The sequence below is a fragment of the Thunnus maccoyii genome, chromosome 16, assembly GCF_910596095.1.
Source record: "Thunnus maccoyii chromosome 16, fThuMac1.1, whole genome shotgun sequence".
Lineage (NCBI taxonomy): Eukaryota > Metazoa > Chordata > Actinopteri > Scombriformes > Scombridae > Thunnus > Thunnus maccoyii.
The window spans coordinates 2,491,444-2,513,637 of NC_056548.1; the positions used below are offsets into that span (position 1 = coordinate 2,491,444).

Sequence of the window (22,194 nt, forward strand, 5' to 3'; positions counted from 1 at the left end):
AAAATCAGAAATGTGTGATGGGATGGGGTGTCAGATGCAGTTCAACAAGCAACAAGCACTTTTTTTTTGAAGCATACTGACACCTTCAATCTATTTTCTTTTGATTTATTGATCAAATTATAAAATGTCAAAAATAGTGAAAAACATCCATCACAAGCCTCCAGAACCCAAAGTGACACCTTCAGATAGCTCGTATTGTCTTCACAACAGTCCAAACCTCAAAAAATATACAATTTACAATCTGATAAAACAGAAAAGCAGGAAATTTGAACATTTGATTAAAAAATGACAGATGAGTTTGACTAATCAGTATTTTTTTAGCACTACTGGAAGTGGTTGTTGTGTTTGGTCTGGAGGGACGGCAACACCTCACTGTTTTGTGACGTACAGCAAACCTGAAGATTTCCTTCCACAGTTGAAAATCAGTCAATATTACAGCCTGCTTGAGCCTGACATCTGCTCAGTTATGAGTTAATGTTTTCAGGATAATTATACTAATGTCTCAGGATTCATGTTCTAATGATGATTTGATGGTAAAATGCTTCTACGGAAATAGTGAATAATAACACTGTTAGTTTTTAGTCTTCTCCACAACTTCTTTCATCATCTTTCATAAAGTAAAAGTGAATGTCAAACAGGAAGACAGACAGACAGACAGATAGACAGGTGGCCTCGCCGGCCAATCAGAGTGACAGACAGGCAGGTAACCGGACAGACAGCCAATGTCAGCCGCCCACCCTGCCAGCCGGAGATGACAGCTAAATCTCTCTCCCCCCTGTAATCTAACTAATAATGTTACCCTCTTAATATTTTCCCTCTGCCCGCCGTTGATGGATGGGGTCAGGCTGCGATTCCCCTGGCTGAGGTCAAAGGTCAAACCAGAGCCTCGGCTCTCTGTTCTGTCGCTGTAATGGGAGCTGAAATATTAGTCCTAAATGCCTGCGGACGCCTCGACGCCTCAGCACAGATGATGAATTAACTGCTATGAGGAATTACAGATGGAGCATTTTGAAGGCACGCAAAGTTTCCATTCAAACACACACACACACACACACACACAGTTACTCATCTGCACACCTCCATATGCAAATGATTGATAATAGACATCAACTTTATGTCTTCTTTTCCTCTGTGTCGTCCTTCCCTCACACACACACACACACACACACACACACACACACAGACTTCCTTACGTATGCTAATGATTGATCGCCGTCTGCGGTCGACGCTGGCATCATCATTGCTTTTATTTATTCGGCCGTTCGGAGCGGCTCATGGCCTCTCGCCGTCTCGTATCAAATTGTTTTTTAAATGCATTTTGACGACTGATGTGAAAATGCAATCAGCCTAAAAACTCTATGAATCCGTATTAAAAAACGCACACACACACACACACACTCATTAGAATGTGAAGAAACGTACACACACACACACACACACACACACACACAGTTACAATCATCAGGTGCACATGATGCTTTAATAGAGCAACACTTTGCTGTCATGGTTACTCCTTTCAAATCTTTTATTGATATTGTTTGATGATATTTTTCCATCTTGAATCATTTCTGCTTCAAACTAAGAAACAATAAAATTATTAATTTACAAAAACATCCCGTTAACTCCTCTTAAGGACAAAGAATATTTTTAATTTTCTTATTGTGAACAAATTCCATGAAATAAACAACAATCAATCGGTCCACTAACAAGTATTGTGTGTGTGTATCACAGCCTGATATATCTTATTAAAAACATGTCAGTGAGTCTCACCGCTGCACTGGGTCACATGTTCCTTCATCATGAAGAGTTTGGTCACGTTAGTTTGTTTAGAAACAGCTTCAAAGACTAATAACAGTGTCACGTTTTCAGTCTCTGGAGAGTAGTTCTGTGTAAGGCCGACGCTACTGAGCATGTGCATGAACACGGTGTCTGTTTACAGCTTCATATCACAACCTCTGGACTCTGTACCACACTGTAAAGAACACTAATATAAATTATGTTTTTTAAATGTTTTCTGCTCACATTGTTTATATTTTTTTCTTTTTCTGTGTGTCTTTTCATTTAGTTTTAGTATTTTGATATTACATTTTTTTTTAACTTAAGTATCTTTATATGAATTATTTGATCTGATGACATAATAGTGTGATGACATGATTGCATAATAGTTTGCTTGTGTTCATTAATGAGCCTTATATGTTTACTTTATATGATGTAATTGTATTTTTATGACAAAGAACGGCTCCTTTAAGTATATTATCAATTTTTATATTTTAGAGGCTAAATTTTATAAAAAACACAAACACAAATTCTCTAAATCACCACCTAATTTTCTGCCTTTTCCTGCAGAAATTTAAAGTCTCCTTCATTCTTTTAGCTAAATGAAGAACCATAAAAGTGCCTTATTCAACTCACATAACTCAGTTAACCTGTAATCTTTATTTATTCATTTTTATTCAATTGTTTATTTATTTTCCTCAGTCTTCTTATTTCTATTGATTTTTTAAAAATGTATGATTATATATTTTATGGGTTTTTTATGATGGTTTTCCTGTATTTGTGTATTATTTGTTTGTATTGTGTATTTAAATATTTGGACAATAAAGTTGGAGAAATTCAAGTGTTGTTTTGTTCAGTGTTCACGAAAAAATAAAATAAAATAAAATAAAAATCTTGCATGATTGGTTATAAAGCAAAACAAAACTTAATATGCTCCCCTCCCAAACACGAACACATCGTCAGACAGAATAAATGAAATGAAACAAAATAGAAATTCAGGTGAGTTCAAACCACAGCTGAGCCTGAAAACAGCTGCTTCCTGGTGTGTAATGATCATCACAAAATGCCAAATTATGGATATGTTGCAACAAAACATCCAACACTCAACCTCACATGGTTTTATATATAAAGTGCACACATGCAGTTTTCTGTTATATTTATCACATGTTTCTTTGTCTTTGAGTTACCGTGGTTGTTTGGAGGGGGACGTCCTTCCTGGTGGAGCAAAAGGTGTGGCTGAAGGTTGAGGAGTCTTAAATGCTCCTTGGGCCGAACCATCTTGTCATGTCATGGGGGGGGGGATTCGGGTTTAAGTAGTTTTGCTTTGTTTTTACTTGTAGTTGGTGTCCATATTGTTTACTCCCATTGCATGTTATTTGGTTATTTGGCCAAACAACGGCTCACAATTACTGCAGCTGATGGCAGCTGTCACTCAAACGTAACTATAAGTTGTTTTTGGGTGACTGACATTACGACCTGTTCGTAATGTCAGTCGTTTTTCATGGGAGGACGGTCTCTACGTGGAGCATGTTGACTGTGATGCGTTATCTATCTGCAGCAAGTTTCAAATCTCTGCAAGTTGATTTTTATAGAATTGAACTGAAACCAGCGTCTGTAATAAAGAAAATCACTCAAGTCCTTGTTCAAAGTTTGCTGTGGTGGAAGTGATTTAATAACATTCCGGAAATGCGCTGAGATTACTGACCCAGAGCAGACGGGATGGAAACACTTTATACTGTAAGATCCAACAATTGGTAACCAATAGTAAGGGGAGGGGCAAAAACAGGAGGGGGTGCTACATTCAGACAGGATCAAAAAGGTCAAATCAGCAGGAGTCAAAGGCAGGAAAGACACGCAGTTGGCATCTTGTTGATCAGGGAGTTGTTCCCAGACATCACTTGATTATCAAGTCTCTACCCCAAATGTGTATTTTCTTCTTCATCTGTCAAAAAAGTAATGGGATGATTTGGAAAAACTAAGGTATATGCAGTAATTATTAGGTTAAAGCATGTAAAACCACCTAAATGTGATCTCCGACAGGGAAAGAAAGCGAGCGTCCTGGCTGGAAATGAATGTCTGTTACAGTCAGAGCAGGAAGGGAAGGTGTGTTTGATCCCGGCAGACAGAAAGAAAACTAAACTCTGTTCAAAAATCCGTGAACCTCCCCCCAACCTGCAGCAGAGTGAAGTTTCTCTCTCTTCATCTGCAGCGCGTCGAACCGTCGATGGATGACTCTGATTGTGGCGAACAAATCCTTGATGACTTCATCGTATTATATACATCCCCTAATGTGAGATCAGCATATAAGCGAATCTGTTTTCAATCTATCCTTCCATTTTCTCCTCTCATCCCCAGATTTAAGTACATTATGGTGCAGCTGATGATGAAGGGATGGCTCTGCTCATCAGGGAGAAGAGGAGAAGAAAATGAAGGAGGGATTGCAAAAAGCTTTTCCGCAGCGCCTACAAGAAGATCATTACAGCGCCGAGAGAGAGACTCGAGAAGGTGCTTCACTCTGCGTACGTGCGTGTTTGAACACACACGTCTCGTTTTCATTCAGCCACCGATGCAAATGGTTTAAAACACATCCCCCAACCCTGCAGCATTCCAGTAATATAAATATGTTTAAATTTAACTTTCATTCAGAGTGTTTCTGTGTACAGTGATTGCATCCGGAGAGGAGGAGAGTGTCACATCTCTGCAGTCCTGCAGGTACGAGTGTTTTCCTCACCTGTCTGAATAAAAGAAGACCAGACTGTCTGCGTATTGATTCCTCATGGACGTCTTGTGTGAAGGAGACAAACATAACGTTGTATTTTTGAGTTTTGGCCTTTTTCCTTGAAAGAAAAACTTTCTATGTACCCTCAAATCACCCACAGGAACTTCTGTAACATTTACATTTCATATCAATACTTGTTTTGTTTTATATTTTCTATAATATCTTAATTTTTTACTCATAAAAATTATGTGTCTTATATCTGCTTTTGCGTGCGTTTCATGTTGTTTCAACAGTGTAAGTGGTTTTATGTTGCTTCTGTCTGTAAAAACTTTGTAGCTTGGCCCTTAAAAGTGCTAAAGATTAGCTGCAGAGTCACTGATAATTCTCTTTGGGTTCATCACTACGAGCCAAAACCAACACGTTACACACTGACAGATCAGACAAAGATTACATTTATATACAAAAGATTTTTTTTTTTAAATAAATTTTGAATAATAGGGGTTTCAAGTCAGGCTATATTAAAGATGTTCACACCAAACGCTGAGACCAGAGAGATGAGCAGACAACCGACGGGAGTTTATTTCATTACACAGGAAACATACAAAACTCAGAAAATCATCAATGCAGCCCCTCAACTCACACCCAACTCCTATTTATACCAATGTGGCGTGACTTTTGGCACTTTTGTGAGTCCATGATCACTTGGATCTTGACCTATGTGATTTCTCAATTTCGTCTTTGTACGCTATGTGCAAAGACTATTCCCAGATGTCTACTGTTTGTCTGGCGGACTGACATTTTTTGGGTGTGTCAATGATCGGCATAGGTCAACGCGTCCTGGCGACAGGATTATTTGCTTCTCCAGAGATTGTAACTGGACCTTTCGATAACAAACTCCTTATGTAACTTTTCTGGTTATGCAGCTGTTTACTTGACCTGAAGTGTTCTCTGTATTGTTTGGTACAATTCCACACGCTATCACGTTTCTTAACACATAATACAGCCTGGATGACTTTTTTTTATTTTTTACACTTCATGGTTTCAGAACATGTTGCCAAAAGACACTGGTACATGAAATGTTGTTTAATGTGCATCATCCTTTTGAATAAATAAATGAAATATCTGCAAAGTTGCAAAATGTTCATACATATAATTTCTGTTAAACAGTTACCAGACAATGTTTTTCATTTGTTTTACTTCAATATCTTCTCATGGCAACACTAAATGTTTTAGTAACCTAAATCTAGTGAGTGTCAACATCCTGCTTTTTATGCCTCCATCCATTTCGACCACTTTGCAACTGATTCTATTTGGTAACAAAACAGGAAAAACATCTCCAGTGAACATAATACAGGCTTTAATTAAAAGGAAATCTTAATGTTCGTTCAAGTCACTTATTTGTTTGCTTTATATACTCATTTAACTCTCACAATTTAACAATTACAACTGTTAAATTTTCATCTCATATCATCAATATTATACAATATTTCTACGCTTGAAAACATTTAAAATGAACTCCTGATGTACTGTAAGGTGTGAGGATGTTACTCTGCTCCTCATGTTGACAGTTTGAGCCTTTCAGTTAAAGTTTGTGAGGGTTTAATGTTCAAGGAAATATGATTTAAGCTTGAAGATGAGCATCTCTGTGACTGATGAACTAGTAGCTATTTAAAAAGGCCTGGTTACGGTGTGTTTTATATATTTTCTGATGTTATATTCCAGTGAAGCTGTTGGAAAAATAAGGAGGAGACGTGATGATCTTGTCTTCATTTTCACACAGAAAGAGTACACACACACTCGATTTGTAAAAGAAGACAAAAATGTAATAATGTCACCATTAGATTTTCTGTTTTATAAAATATTCAACACACAATGAAAAATATCAGATCAAGGTTGCTGATTTCAATTTTGGTGTGACTGAAAAAAGCCGATTATCAAAGTGAGTTCGTAATGACTTCCACTGCCTTTAATGTGCCCTTGAGCAAAGTACAGACTACTGGTTTTACTGGGCAGCCTCCCAGTATGAATGTGTACGAAGTGTGATGAGAAAGGTGCTGAAATGAGCTTCGAGTTCAACAACAAGCAGATGATTTGAAAAAATATTAGCTTAAATCATAACTGGGAGCATCAGATTCACAGACGAGTCCAATGATATACAGTATGTCCTCAATTATGTCACGAGAGCAGCCATTTGTTACAGTTGGTGTAAACTTGAGGACGACCCCCCTCCGGTCTGTTGAGCAGAGGAGAAGCAGATTCATTCAAGATGTGGACAGTGAAAGTTTTGACATTTAAAGCCTTTAACCAATCAGTCCGTCTGCGTTTTATCCCTTTTTCTCCGACTTCACAGTGAGAGAGGAGATAATTTGAGCGCTCTGTCTGTTTGATGTACGGTAATCACATGTGATCTTTTCAACAGGGAGCCGGCCGTCTCGTTAATTTGACCGTCGGTGCGCGGCCGGACCCCCCGCCCTCCCCCCAATCAGGCCGCTGCCTGAAGAGTAATTGCAGAGCCACCATGCTTCGATGCGCTCGACCTTTACGACCTTAAAAGCCATTTCCATTTTTCTGACCACAAAAAAAGAACATATCTTGTTAATTGCAAAAAGGCAAATATTCTCTCTCCACTGCTCTCCCCACTCCTTCCTCCGTATTTGATTTCCCTTTGAAGGCAAAATGCTGAAAAGCATTTCCATTTTCATTCATCAACGCTTATCAGTCATCTGAAGGCCCCTTCAGCCACAATCAACATCACAGCTCCAACCGAGAGGGACGCCTCTCCCCGACGCAACAATGAGAAACTATCAAAAATCGCAAGAAGCAATTTGCTTTAATGTGGAGTGTGTTTTGTTGCAGCTAACTGCTATTTTTTTTAATCTTCTGACAGCTCTCCTCTGATACTTCCTGAAAGACAGAAGGAAGTGTCAGAACGCAGCAATATGACGGACTTACAGAGCAGAAACACACCGGCTGCAGAGGAGAGAAGATAAAAGGGCGACTTTCATTTAGATCATTTAGAACAAATACTGCCAGCGGACTGTTGAGCTGGACGTTACACTCACAGTTCCAACACATCTGCTCAGGCAACATGTATGATCTACCTGAGATGTTAGATACGTTATTTAACAGCTGATTGATGCTTTAATCTTAAAATGGTGAGATGTGTCCGTGTAATAACTCTGGATGTGCACTCCCAAACCCTTTACTCTTTTATAAAACCGATAAAATTTAAAATATAAAAAATGAATGCTAAGTTATGCCTACTTGGATAAGAGTAAGTGACAAAATGAAATGAAATTCTCAAATAAAGTGAACACAATTTCAGGACTTCTCGTCGGTGTCGGCTTTAAAATATTCTGCTGATGAAGGCCGTGTGATATGGTTGAAAGCTTTGCAAAAAAGCTATTAAGTGGACCTGGAGTTGGGACTAATAGTTTTGTCAAACTGTTATTTTCAAGGTCAAGAGTGAACTTTGATGGTTTACCTTTAAACCAACAGGGACGAACAGGTCCATCTCCATGACAACTGGACAAACGCCTTCTGCTGATGAAGACCATGTTATACGGTTAAATTGGGAATGTTTTGTCAAATTAGTATGTCAAAGGTCAACTATGAACTTTGTTATTGTTGCTCTCAATTTCATTAAAATATGACCAATGCGGTTACACAGAAATGTCTTTTGGTCGCAAAACATGAGCTGATAAAATCTGAAGAGACGTGTATTAAAAGTTCTCTTGACAAAGCTGCTGTTGGATTACTGGTACAAAGTGTGAACAGACTTCCAACAAGCAAACACCTGCATGTTTTATACTGTAGTTAAACTGTGCTAAACTAGTGAGAACCACAAAGTAAAAGATCAGATGTCCCAGTTACCTTTGAAATAAACGTCACATGTACCTTCTAGGCATGTGCAGAGAGCCCAGTATTTGTATTTGTATATATTTGTTGAGGCAGCAAAATTATTTATATTTGTATTTGTGTTTGAATAAAATGGAAATAGGCATTGTATATATATATATATATAAAATTATTATATTAAAGCTGTTTTGCCTTCTGTTCAGCCTGTATGAGACACTAGTGGGTGATATAATCTTAGTTAGGTTGTTAATGTTGAAGGTTGACACCACAACAAGAATAATTTTATGTTCAGTAAAAAATATTTTCCAAATGCCAAGTGGTTTTTAAGAATCCGTAAGTACAGACACATTTCCATTTTTGATTTCTTCTGACATGAAGAGACTTTTCATCACCAATCCAACAGCTGCAGACTATGTTTAGCAGTAAAGGATGTTATCATGGACAGTCTCTGCAATCAGGGCCATGTTGACTTGCAGTGTGTGTGTGTGTAAAACAGAGATGCACTCAGGCCTTTTGCATTCAGCGGAGCTAAACACCACATATTCCTCTGCCCGTCCTCCTCATCATCATCCCGCCACCTTCTCTGTGTCATCAGCATCGTTTTCCTGTTTCACACACTGACCTCCTTCTGATGAAGTAAACATTATTTAACGTTTAGTAATATCCCCCAAAGTGTATGTTTATCATCGAATCCAATCACCCTTCTTTAGCTTTCAATTGTACTTCATCTCCTAAGCAGTTAAAAACTTTCCGTGTGTGTGCGGACTGTTCGGCGCTGGCGGCGGCAGGAAAACAGAGGTCTGATTAAGGGCAAAAAATAAATCTTTGGAAGATCAAAAAAAAAATGTTAATGATGCATTTCTGATGATTGGGGGCTTGACACTTCGCTGTCATCCTGCAAAAAACCTCAGAACTTCTGCTTTGATTTTAGTGTTTTCACCGCTGTTGAGGGATTGTGATCACAGCTTAAATTAACATTAGGTAAAGCCGTCAAGTTACTAATGACTTGGCCTATTTTTAAAAAAACAACTTAAACACCTTATCAACACTGGCCACATAGTGAAAGCAGCACGTCAGGAGCTGCAGTTCTCAGTTAGTTCAGGATGTGTTGATGCGTTCAGTGCTCAAAGTGCTCAAAGCCCGATAGAAAAACATGAGTTATGCATGTAACCAAGTGTTCATAGCAAAAACAATATTGCAACAGCAAAAAAAAAAGGAAAAAAAAGATCAAGTATGATGCAGAAAATCCAGTTTTAGAAACAGATCAATGAGTCTGAAACACTTCACAGTGTTTTATAATACTATGAGACAGGATTTTACAATTCTGGGAAGTTACCAAAGTGAATCATTTTATCCTCTGTAACCAGTAGAACTACTGGGCATGTACTATGTTTGATCAGTCAGTGCAGTTTTGTCAAATGATGATGCATTGAGTTGCAGCAACAGTTTTGCCAGGTTAAACTTTTTGACACTGTTTTTATGCTACAGCCTTTTGTGTTTTGCACCACAATGAAATTAATTCGGAGCAGCTGTGTTATTCTGGATGAAAATACAGTTGAAAATATGATTCAGGTCACAGCTTACCTTGCATCAGACGAGCATAAGACAGTTGACTGAAAAATGCAGCTGAAACACTTCCTGTAAGATCCCTCTATTAAAAAAAGCAATACTAAAACAAAGAGCTATGTCATACGTGCAAGGACACTGCAGTATAAATACGACACACTCTTTGGTCAATATACGCCTCAAACCAAAAGTGGATTTCTCAGGGATATCCCGTTCCTCCTTCTTAAACAGCTGAAACAATAAAAAACGCTGATAAAATGTAGAGAAAACGTCAACTTTTTCAATGAATAGGAATAGGAATAGGAAATGAATAACGTTCTGCAGGAGGGTCAGAATGGCACACTGTGAAAGATACAACACCAAACAATCTGAGATGATGTGACTTAAAGTCGTAATTATGTTCATGGTGAAATTTAAAGTCACATTTTAAGTTACTGATATATATAATCAGCGAATTCAGCTGTTTTAATATTTCCAAAGGTTTCCACTGAATAACAGCTCTTATAATAAACATTAAAACTCTTGGAAGTCATGGATTTTGGGGCCATAGAAAATGATGATGATTATTAAATATTACGTTCTGTAACTTTCTCGTGGAGATGTTTTCCACACCTTTTTGGCAGCAAAACAAGTAAGACGACCCGATTTTTGTTGGTTAAACTCGACTTACTGCACACTTTTGGTGCTGACTAACTTAATTAAATGAACTATAACTCTCAGAGGTAGTGGAGTCACATGACTTGACTCAAGTCAGACTTGAGTCACGAATTTGAGGACTTGAGACTTGCTTGACTAACATTGATAAAAGACTTGATCTGACTTTGACTTGGTATTCATGAAAAGGACTTGACTTTCTTTTATTAAATATTTGTGTTTTTCTAGATATTTGGGAAGTTATGTTTTGTTTTTGAAACATGACTGGGTGATTTCTAATGCAATGCGTACAAACTTGGCAACCTACTAGGACGCAACAGACCAGCAGAAGCCGACACACGAGGCAGCTATCATGGATTACGTTGTCAATGACGATAGTAAGAAGAGAACAGCGGTATGCAAGGTCTGCAGCTCAAAAATCAGTGACACGACCACCACAACATCCATCTTCATCCGTCACTACAAAACCCACCAAGAAAGGTACGTGAATGTGTTTTTTTAGCTAACTTATTAGCTGGTCAAACGTTAGCTTGAAAGCTAACGTTAAGTTCAAGCTATGTTAGACTTGGCTTCGAATCGATTCATGCATTTTATTGAGAAGATGTATCGTTAATGTAAAAGACAATCAGGGGGACTGATTCAGGGTCATATAACCAGTTAAAATACTTTTTGTGAGCACAGAAATAGTTAAGTAGGAAAACAATACGGTGTCACATGAGAAGCACCTTAGACAGATACGTTAATAGGCCAAGGAGAAATGGTGTGACCCTCCTGAAGGGGAGCCGGGGTGAGAAGCTTAACATTGTGATGTAAATTTCTTTTTGTATCATACTTCTATTTACACTTTAGAGATATATTATCATTTTAGAGCCCCAACTCTCCATTGTTGTTCATTCAGGAGGCTTGTTATTGATTGCCATGAAATGTCAAATATTAGTAAGATTTATGAGGTGTAAGCAGGCTGCAACAGATTTTGTTAACGTTAAAAATAAAACTCAACTTTTCATGACTGCTGTCTTTTAACTGATTTAAATGTGAAAACTTGGGTAGATAATCACAATTTCGAATTGATTCTCACCACAGTAACTTGGCACTTACTTGAGACTTGAAGGTTCAGACTTGAGACTTGCTTGTTACTTGCACGTGTGACTAATTCCCACTTCTGATAACTCCTGCTTCCAGAGTCAAAGGGACCATGCATGACAAAGACTGATATTTGTAATGCTTCATACCATTAGCTTTCTCATTACTTCTTGAAAAATACAGTAAAACAATAGAGACACAGAAGAAAAAAACATCACTTTTGTCTGAATTCTGTTTTTCCAATAAATTAAGTTTATTTGTCAACAGTTGGTTTTACAGTTAGCAGGAACCATGCAGTCAAGCTCTTTATGGCCAATACTAATAATAAAGATATTCCACATCACAGATCACATACAGAGTTAAATAAACACAAACACCAAGCATTCCTCCCTCTGCATTTTACACCAAGGTTTTACACCTTTACATATATACACAAGCTCAAATCGAACCTTGCTTGAAACGTTTTTGTCGTTTTTTTATTTTTTTGTTGCATGTTTTTATCACCTAACTGGGAAAGCAGTGTTTTTAATTAACAAAAAAGGTAGAAGATGTAACAGTAGAGCAAGGCACACAATTATATTTTAAATATTTCAAACCCTATTTTGTCCTAAACACACCTGTCCCAACACCCCTCCCAACACCCCAGCGTCACTGCTAATCATCTCAGTTTTCTACAAAATAAAAAAGGAAACAATACATGGTACAGTAGTGGTGTACATACATACAGCAGTATTAATAACAACACACGTCCTCATCAACAGTCATCAAACCTTCACATCTACACAACAACACCGCTTCAGCTTTCGCCAACTTTGGTCGTGTTGCATAGATAAAATACCATTTTGTTTTTATTTATCTTATATTTTTGGACACCTGGTTCATCACTTCAGTTTGCAGACGCTGCTGACAGCAAAGAGGGGAAAAGTCAAAATGTACTCAGAATGTAGAGCTAGATTTGACCTGATGAGTGCAGATAATATTTCCATTGATACAGAGCACAGTGACTTCATCACCACATCTCCAAGCTAGCCAGTTTTTAGAATCAGTGAGGACTACAAAGTGATGGTTGGTCACCCAACAAAAGGTAGCTGTGTCCCATTTCAAGGCAATGAATCCTGCAAAGGCGAGACCTGAAAGCTAACCGACTGAACCCGTCCCTCCCCAAAATGAAATGGTCTACAGAGGATTCAACACCATCATCACCACTTCCAGCTCAAAGTTTGAAAATGTAAAGTTTGCCACCAAGAAGTTACACTTAAACAGTTGACAAAGTGATAAATGCCAACTGGACAGACCATGAGTGCTTTTTTTTGTTTGTTGCTCAGCGACGCAGAGAGAACAATGGCCGTGTTCTCCAAATTTGGATTAAGGGTATGCTGAGGAAGTCATTGCTGATTGATAAACTTGACAAGGTACTAAAATAGCCACCTGTGCTTACTGGACTAACCACGAATGCTTGCAAAGAATGTCTTGTTTGTCAGAGACACAGAGACAACGCTGTTGACTTGACTTTGAAGAGGACAGACTCTGGAAAAGGCTAGCAGAAAACCAGCAGCTTGAACCTGCCCTCCTCAAATGAGAGAGTCTACTGAAGATTTACCAAAGCATCATTACCACTTCCTCCCTCTAATGAACGAGTACATTCAGGGAGTCATTTTCAGCGTATAACGGTTGAAAATGTAGAGTTTACCACAAAGAGGTTGCACTTGAACAGTTGACAAAGTGTTAAATACCAACTGTACCGACTAGACTGACCATGAATGCTTGCAGATAGTCTTTTGATGCTCAGGGATGCAGAGGGAACAACACTTGTGTTTTCCATAGTCAAAATCAGACAGCCTCTGAAAGGTCTAGCAGGCTGAACCAGTCCTTCTCCAAATGTGATGGTCTACAAAGGGCTCACCACAACGTCATCACCACTTCCTCCTTTTAGAGAAAACCAATGGTACATTCAGGAATCCTCGTCAGTGTAGAATTTGGAAAATCTTGAGTTTACCACCAATAGGTAGCACTTGAATTGTTGAAAAAGTGGTAAATACCAACTGTGCTGACCATGAGTGCCCAAATTTGGACGAGATCAGGCTGCACTTCCAAACTACATTTGAAGGGGCCTTTGAGAAGGATTGTTGTCCTGCCTTCAAAGGACTCTGAAAAATGGGACACAGCCTGTAGATGCAAGAGTAGACAAAACTACAAACCAGCCATGGTCAAAGTCAAGATCGAGCATCGGTGACAAAGGAGTCGAATCTCCAAAAAGCCAGAGAGTAGAGTTGTAGTCGTCTCTCAGCTTATGATTAATATGTCTTGTTGATTACCTCATGTTCCATGTTTTGTCTGTATACTTTAAAAAAGCAATGGACACTCCATTCTACCAAATCAATCGATCTGTTAGTGTAATACTGAGTGTTACACCAAGTAACCGGTCTTTACTACATCATCAGGGATATTTTTTCACTTGTCCGAATTATGTCAAAAAAGGCGCAAAAGTAAAATACTTCAACAACACTTAAATGATGCAATGAAAGAGTAACCAAAGTCCTCCAAAGTCCTAACCAAACTGAACAGCAAAATAAATCCTTTTTCAGTGCCTTAAAAAATGAAAAATGTGAAAGTTTTGTGATCTGACTGACTCCATTGTCAGCAGGCTAACTCATTTATCAGTGTCTTCTTTTCTGTCCCTTATTTGCTCCTGACAGACAAGGAGCACCTGTCAGGTAAATATAGGTAGTTTCAAGCATCTCAACAAACGCTCTATGCTGTTGTTGTTCTTGTGAGGACGGTCTCAAGGTTTAGCATTTTAGGTCCCACAGTTAGACACAACTCCAAATCAACTGCATGACAAAGTCAAAGTCTAGCAGCGATTGTTTGATATTTGGTTGTAATTTTCTACACTTTGAAGCCAAAACCTATTTTTAGCTTCTATACGTACAGTTTAATATGAGTTATTTCACTTCTTTCTGTCCGTTAAAGTTAGATTTTTTGATTTGTATTTGTTCACAACAAAGTCAAAACATGTTTGAAGATTTGTAGCTTTCATACTTATCGATTTCCTCCAATCTTTTGTATCACCTATCAATGATAATACTTTACAGTACTGGTTGTGTCCCTTTGTTTAAATCACAAACAGATGTCTCCAGTGGTTTGGTATCTGTTAATGACTTTATTTCTTCCTATTTGTTAAGTTCTTGCCACCTTTTAAACATTTCTTAGTGATAGCTTTAAAAAGGCAGAGTTTCAGTTCCTATAATGACAACTATAGTTCAACTTTAACAGATTTGACTATTTCAGATACCTAAAGATAACTGTATCTGAAAACACAGGCAAGAGCTTTTTATGGCTGCTTTAAAGCCAGAACGCCTTGAAAGCTCAAAAGTGGAAAACATTTGTTCTGCTTTCTGTCTAATAAATCACACACACTCTGTGGTTGTGTGATGCCGATATAACAGTTTACCTACTGAGTTATTCAAGACCTGTAATTCACAAGCTTGCAGTGTGGTGACGATACCACAGGATGACAAGTTTCTATCACACCTACGACTGTGAGCAGATCTACTGAGTTTGACCAAGTCACAGCATAACATTATGAATACTGGCATCATCTACAGACAGACAAATAGACCAAGTCTTATTTTTTAGGAAGTAACATGCTACATGTGCTACAACACCGCAGCATACAGTTTTAACAGTGTGTATTATAACAGGATGTACACAACCGCAGCATGAAATAACTGAGATAGCAATATGTCATGCAGACTGGCTAAAGATATGTGTATGTGTGTGTGTTCAAGTGGTGGCAGAACAATACTGAGGTAGCTCCAGAGGAACACAGGAAGAAGATTGTGAGGGATGAAGAAAGACAAAAGCTGAAAGGTTTCTTTGATGTTTACCTGAAGTCTGACTCGCTGTTGGTTTAAATATGACAATGAGACCAAACCAGAGTGAAAAGAGAGTGAATATTGGATTTATAGTCATCAGGTAGACAGAAACATGAGTCCAGTGAGATGCTGGATGTGTTCGCAAAAATGTTAGCCAGAATAACTTGATTAGCCAATGACATATCAGGGTTTATTTCAGTCAGCTTTTTTGGGGAGTCTTTCTGCCCCCTACTGGTCAAAAATCGCTTGACGCAGCTTTAAAAAAAACGACCACTGCAACCACTCAGCAGACAGGGCTGCAAAAATACTTTTAAAAGTGGTTTAAAACATGTAAAAACAAGCAGCTTAGCCTGATAATCAGACAGATTTGCCACTTTTGTTTCACTGTTTCTGTTTGGTAGGAATCTTTTTGTTTTGTTGCTAAGAGCAGCTAGGAGTTGTTATTTCTTTGGTGGCTATTCTTTATAGATGGAATTATTAGAATTGCCAAATAAATCAGCTCTTTAGACGATGATTTAGTGGTTACATGCAGGTGGCATTGATGGTTACTATGGAAACTCACCTCCTAGATTTGAGATGGCTTGGGAGTATGTTGGCCATCTATTTAGAGCTTAAAACCTCGTTATTTTTCATTTTTGTCCACTCACATTAGATGAATTACAAGCAAGACTAGCTCTGCAGACCAGTCTAACATATCTTTAAGCAAAACAACAGGAAGTAGCATCAACGAGGAAATACAGTAAGGAAGACAGGGTCCATCTGAGTGTAAACCAGTCAAATCTAGCTGATCCCAGGTCAGTTCAACACCATCTCTTGGTGCTTTATTCTTCCTCCTTGAAATGTCAGATGCTTACTTCATTGGTGCAGTTCAAGTGGCATCAGTAAAGTGTTTTAAATATTCGCCTCTTTATCTGCACTCTGTGTTGCAGAACTCGATCATGACAATCCACAGCATGCTTAAAAAAAATACATAAAAATAAAATGAACAAAAAGATGAAGCTGGTTCTGGGTTTTGCCATTTAGAATAAAAAAAGCTGTTTTGTATTGTTTGGAGGGCTTTTATCTTATGTAATAAATATGACATGTAACTTCTTAGTCGGAACATTAAAGATTTGATTTTCACTTCAGAAATGTGGCTCGATAATCACATTTAAATGTTTGTTGGATGTAATTTCACTAAATTAGGTTCCTCACAACTCTAAAAACCGCCTTCTTAACCACACTCGAGCTGTACTTTTCTGTAAATGCTATATACTGTCCTCAGTCTGACTCAAAAATATGCTCAGGCAAACCCTAAAGGCTGCTTCTGAACACAAGTTTAACCCTGAATTTTAACTCATTATTACTGTTAAAATGGTGGATATGACCACAACGTGTATTATCCTCAATTAAGAATTAGTCTGAATCGGTTTGAAGGTCAACCTGAAACCGCACAGGTTGAGTTTTCTGTCCAGTCTTTTGAAGATCCGTTCAGTTACAGCAGTGAGAAATGAGAGATCAGAGGTATGAGAAGGCTCCAGGAGCAGAGCAGAGAGGGGACGGCCGGAGAGATGAAGCCCAGGAGAGAGATCAGCTCAGCTGGGGAGGAGATGGAGAGAGCTCCCTTACAGCTGGATCCTGGAGGTTCCTGCTCCCAGTGTAGGTAGTCTCTGGATGGATGAATCGAGAGAGAAAGACTGTTAATCCCATGTTAATAATATCTAAAGCCTGATATATCTTATTCCTCCGTTATTGTCCAAAAACTATTAAAAACATGTCAATGAGCCGCACCGCTGCACTGGGTGTCATGTTCTTACATCACCACCAACACACACACTGCTGCCAGGAATACTCACTAGAGCTCTAAATGTGGATTCATCCACCGCTGAAAATATTCCCCAACAAATGCACCATTTCCACCTTTTTTATTTGTGAAAAACTACAGTGACCAGCTGTTTTAAAAACTGTATATTTGTGACATGTTTTTAAAGACGTAACATTTTTGCTCTAATCTGTGCCCTTTCTGCATAATTTTATTTTCATCCTCTGAGACTGATGTTGCTCATAAACATTTTATTGTGTACTAATTAAATTATGAATGTTCTGTGAATTAATTCTGCTCGTTTAGTGTTTCTGCTAAACAAATATTTGCAGTTTGATTCTATTCTTTAAACTGTGCTCATTTCCAGCTCTGTATTTTTATTCTGGGACTCCACTAGTGTAGCTTTGTATTATTCACAATTAAATCCTTATTTATCTTCTACTGGTCCTTTATGCAGCCCCTCAGTTCAGCCTCTGTCTGAAACAGGCTGTTTTAGCTCCTGTCTCTTTTAGGCCCCGCCTCCTGATGAGCCCACTCTGTTCTGATTGGTCAGCTTCAGGAAGCTTTGTCACAGCCACATTCTGGCTGCTCAGGAGGCTTCGTAAACAAACCGTGAAACAAACTATAGTCATAAGATTTCACTTCTTTTTCTCTTTCTTTAATCAAAATGTCAACATGTCAAATACACCCGGACATGTTGGAGCTGGAATCCTAACAGCAAAACCTCCTGTCTGAAAAATGCACTTTTTGGAGAAAACTTGTTTAAATAAATAAATGGATACCCAATACATAATACACAGTTTTTGGAGTATAATACTATATTATGTAGTATTTTTTACGGTATGTTTGTATGGTTATTATGGTATTGTTAACAGATAATATAGTAATATAGTCCAAAAACAGTGTTTTTTTTAGTTTTCTCAAAAAAGTGCATTTTTCAGATAGGAGGTTTTTCTCTTCATCGATATGCAAGAGAACAATGCAGGTTTTTCCATACATGTAAAAACCTTAGCAACCAAAGCTACAGAATGGACGGCTGTTTACAGGCACGCGTGACAATCTGACATCAGCTCGTTAGCGAGGGAGAGAACAATGCCACAAAAGAAGCATTCAGAGCAAGTCGAAGCCCTGACTTTTGACTGGCAGGGAGCGTTTGTACATACGTTAACCTCAAGTTTTATGTTTAACATCATAACAGGATATAAATAACAGAAAATCACAAAAAGCATAATAAGTCCCCTTTAAATGACTGAGCTGTCTTCTTGTGTATGATATCTTGGTTTAATGTTAAGATATTCAACTCAGCTCATGTATAAATTCTATTCTTTCATTATGCTAATTCTATACTGTTCTGATCCTTGCATTGAATTTCATCTTATTTATTCAAGTTTTGTATACATCCAGTTACATATTCAACTAGCTGCCTCCACTACGCTCACCGTTTCCTCTTGTGTGTATCAGATATTCAGCATCGTTTTCTGTTCTGCTTTTCTATGAAACTTTCAAAACATGAGTATGTGATGAAAGCTGAACACACACACACACACACACACACACACACACACACACACACACTCTCTCTCTCTCTCGTTCTCTCTCTCCTGTGTGTTTTGCTGCAGACCTTCTGCTGTCTGGGTCACAGAGCACATCATGAGCCGCATTCACGATTGCTTTAATTGCACCTGTGTCTGTGTGTACTGTATGTGTGTGTGTGAGTGTGTGTGTGAGTGTGAGTGTGTGTGTGTGTGTGTGTATGCATGTGTGTGAACAGGTGGGCTAGACTGGGGCACGCCATGGGGGTCAGGACCAGCTGTACGCATCACTGATATGATGTGTGCATGTGTGCGTGTCCTTTGTCGTGGGTTTACATGCGTTGTGTGTGTGTGTGTGTGTGTGTGTGTGTGTACACTATGCTTGATTTCACAGTCTCACGTGTGTATTTCTTTGCATGTGAGTGTGTATGCAGGTTTGTCCTCTGGTGTAATCTGTGTGTGTGTGTGTGTGTGTGTGTGTGTGAATGTGTGTGTGTGTGTGTGTGTGTGAACAGCATGTCTGTCTAACCTGCAGCTGTTGGGCTGTCAGAGCTTCTACCTGGACTCTCATGCCCTGCCCTGAGGGGTGTATGTGTGTAGGAGTGTGTGTTTTTGTGTGTGTGAGTGTGTGTGTGTGTGTGTGTGAGTGTCTGGAGTATAGGGGCAGTAGGTTTGCTTAGCCCTGGAGGCACCCATAGGGCCGCCACTTCACACATACACACACACACACACACACACACACACACACACGCATTGTGTCAGTAGTCGGGTTTCCATCCAAATGTATCGCAAATTTTAACCGAATTTTCAGAAAATCTGCAAAAGAAAATGTGAATTTATGCGTGTTTCCATCCACTATTGTATTATAGTGTTGGTTCATCTATAAAAAGCAGTACGTGGCACTAATCTTCCAGTCAGGTGACATTATATCACTGCAGAAGAAGAAGAGGGCGCAGGTGTTGCTGTTTCCCATCTAATATGACATTTATATTTGTTTCTTGTATTAACTCCAGGAACGTCTCCTCGTCAGTCCACACATGCCTCAAGTTTTCATCTGCCGCTATTATTCATCTCTCCAGTGGAGCGGAAGCTTGCGTGACATTTAAGTCACGTGAGTTCTGTTCGTCATCGCTTAATTGGTTTCCATAGTTACCTTTCATCGATACGCCAACTTTTCCACCTCCCCCAAGCGTAAAAACTTTTTTGTAATTTTGCGTTTTTTTTTAAATTTTAAGTATTTTTACTGTTTTTTTTAATGAGCAAGATGAAAATGCAGAATTGATGCTGAAAATGCAGCGTGTGTGTGTGTGTGTTAACCTACTCTGACTGGCACCGTCCTCGAGGTGGGCAGTCTCGATGAGGCTTGGCTCCGCCCCTGTGCAGCCCTGGTGGCGTGATTGGCGGCTGACTGAGAACCGACCTGATAGAGAGAGAGAGATAAAGGAAAGACAGAAAGATGTAGTGAAAGAAAGAGAGAGAAGAGAAGAAGAGGAAGAAACAGAAATGAAAGGATGTAGAGAGCAAAGAAAGATAGATAAAAAAACGAGAGAGAGGAAGAGAAAAGAGAAAGTATTTAGTTACATGAAGGTAAATACATGATACAGCAGAGAACAAGAAAACAATGTTCCACTTTATTCTTCTCTTACCAACAGTTAGAGAGAGAAAGAGAGAGGTGGCGATGGATGGAGAGAGAGCGAGTAAAGGAGAGAGACAAACAAGAGAGGAGAGAGAAGAATAAATCAAAATGGCATTATCGGGCTGAAACGTTGTTTGTCTTTGTTTTCTAATCGGCTTGTTCTTTCTTTGAGCCCAAACTGATGAAAAGTTGCAAATTAAAACAACGAGCATCAGGCTGAAAACAATCCCCCCACCACCAGCCCAGTCTCTTAATTGGTTCACAACTAATCGCTTTGTAAAGACTTGTGAAGCTATTATCCTTCCCCATACATCTACCAATGCTAGGGATTCACACATAAACACACACACACATAAACACAGACACACACATATGCAAATGTGGTCATGGTTACATGCACACATACATGCCGTCGTGGCTGCACTCATGTAGAAGCACATCTACCCCCATCCTCGCCTTTTCTTTTGGTCTTTGTTTGATGCCCCTTTAGTGAATTCACGAGGTAATGAGGAAACTATTGTGCACTGAGACAGACTGAAAGCTGCAAGTTTGTGATTATGGTGTAAAGAGTTGACATCGTCATCGGTCAAGTGAGGATTGAGATTGATGACCCTCTTGAAATCTCTTAATCCTGTTGTAATATATATGTATGTATGTATGTATGTATGTATGTGTGTGTATATATATATATATATATATATATATATATATATATATATATATATATATATATGCACATTATTAAAATGAAATTTCACAAGTACAAAAAAAGTTCTTAACACAGTTTAAATATACAAAAATCCTAAAATTCCAAAAATTAATTATCAAAAATACAAAAGTAAAATCTCAAAAACAAAAATCAAATCTCAGAAATGCAAACTAGTCCTTTTTGTTTAATGATAAATATTCCTGGCATCATGTAGCGTATGTATTAGTGCTCTGATATTTAACAGGTAACACCATGTTTATCATCTTAGTTTTGTATGTTAGCATGCTAACGTTTGCTATAAACACATTGTCGCTAAAAAGGTGATGCTGTTAGCTTGGGGACATAGTGACTACTGTCGGAGCTAATTAGCGAGCTACTGTGGAAAGCTAACCGCTGACATGCTAACTAGCCAGTAGGTCTAACATGAAGCAGCGCTGGTCAGGCACAACAGCTCCCTAAGCTAGCTGGTTTGCTACTAGTAAGTATTGGTTAAAAAGCTATCAATGTCTGTTACAAACCAGACATGACGGTTAGCTTAATGTATTGGTACCATTCGGTCCTGTCTAATGACTGATATCTCTTTTGTAGAGCAGTTTATACTCAAGTATGGTTGGATTATATTAAATTGCATGGTGTAACACCGCTAATCTTCGGAGTCTCGGGGTTTGTCCATCGGTGTTGCCAGATCCGACCGACAAGTAGCCCAAACAAAATTCACCAAATCATCCTAAAAGTAGCCCAATTTTTAATTTCCACTGAGGGAAGGGTTTATATATGGATCCTGTCTTCTCTGGTCTGTTTTATGAGTTTAATTATGCAAACTCAAAACCACTGTTACAACAATGAAACATTTATAATAGAGATTACACATTTTCTAGATAATGTTACATTAAATGTTTTCACTCATATGAACAGCTGTTACAGGTATCACAGAACGTGGACAGAATAATAATTGGGATATGAAAAAAAAAGTTTCAATTTAGTT

The 22,194-nt window shown here is 38.5% G+C and overlaps 2 protein-coding genes across 5 annotated transcripts in view; both read right to left on the reverse strand.

Moving 5' to 3' along the window:
- Positions 1 to 10,455, reverse strand: part of LOC121881564 (neuronal PAS domain-containing protein 3) — a 367,402-nt gene extending 356,947 nt beyond the window's left edge. Inside the window, exon 1 of one of the 2 annotated variants that reach the window (XM_042389431.1) lies at positions 9,938 to 10,455. The gene's annotated coding sequence lies outside the window, so the exon portion shown is untranslated. Of the gene's footprint in view, positions 1 to 2,963; positions 3,212 to 9,937 lie in introns of those variants that run through there. The other variant, XM_042389430.1, reaches the window with a different exon arrangement.
- A 1,430-nt stretch (positions 10,456 to 11,885) lies between these two features.
- The window catches only part of akap6 (A kinase (PRKA) anchor protein 6), a 238,062-nt gene continuing 227,753 nt past the window's right edge, over positions 11,886 to 22,194 (reverse strand). For all 3 annotated transcript variants that reach the window (XM_042389345.1, XM_042389343.1, XM_042389344.1), the window contains 2 exons: positions 20,186 to 20,284; positions 11,886 to 17,180 (listed from right to left, as the gene is read on the reverse strand). In XM_042389345.1, coding sequence (XP_042245279.1) covers positions 17,136 to 17,180; positions 20,186 to 20,284 — 144 coding nt within the window. In that variant the 3' untranslated portion in view covers positions 11,886 to 17,135. The remainder of the gene's footprint in view (positions 17,181 to 20,185; positions 20,285 to 22,194) is intronic.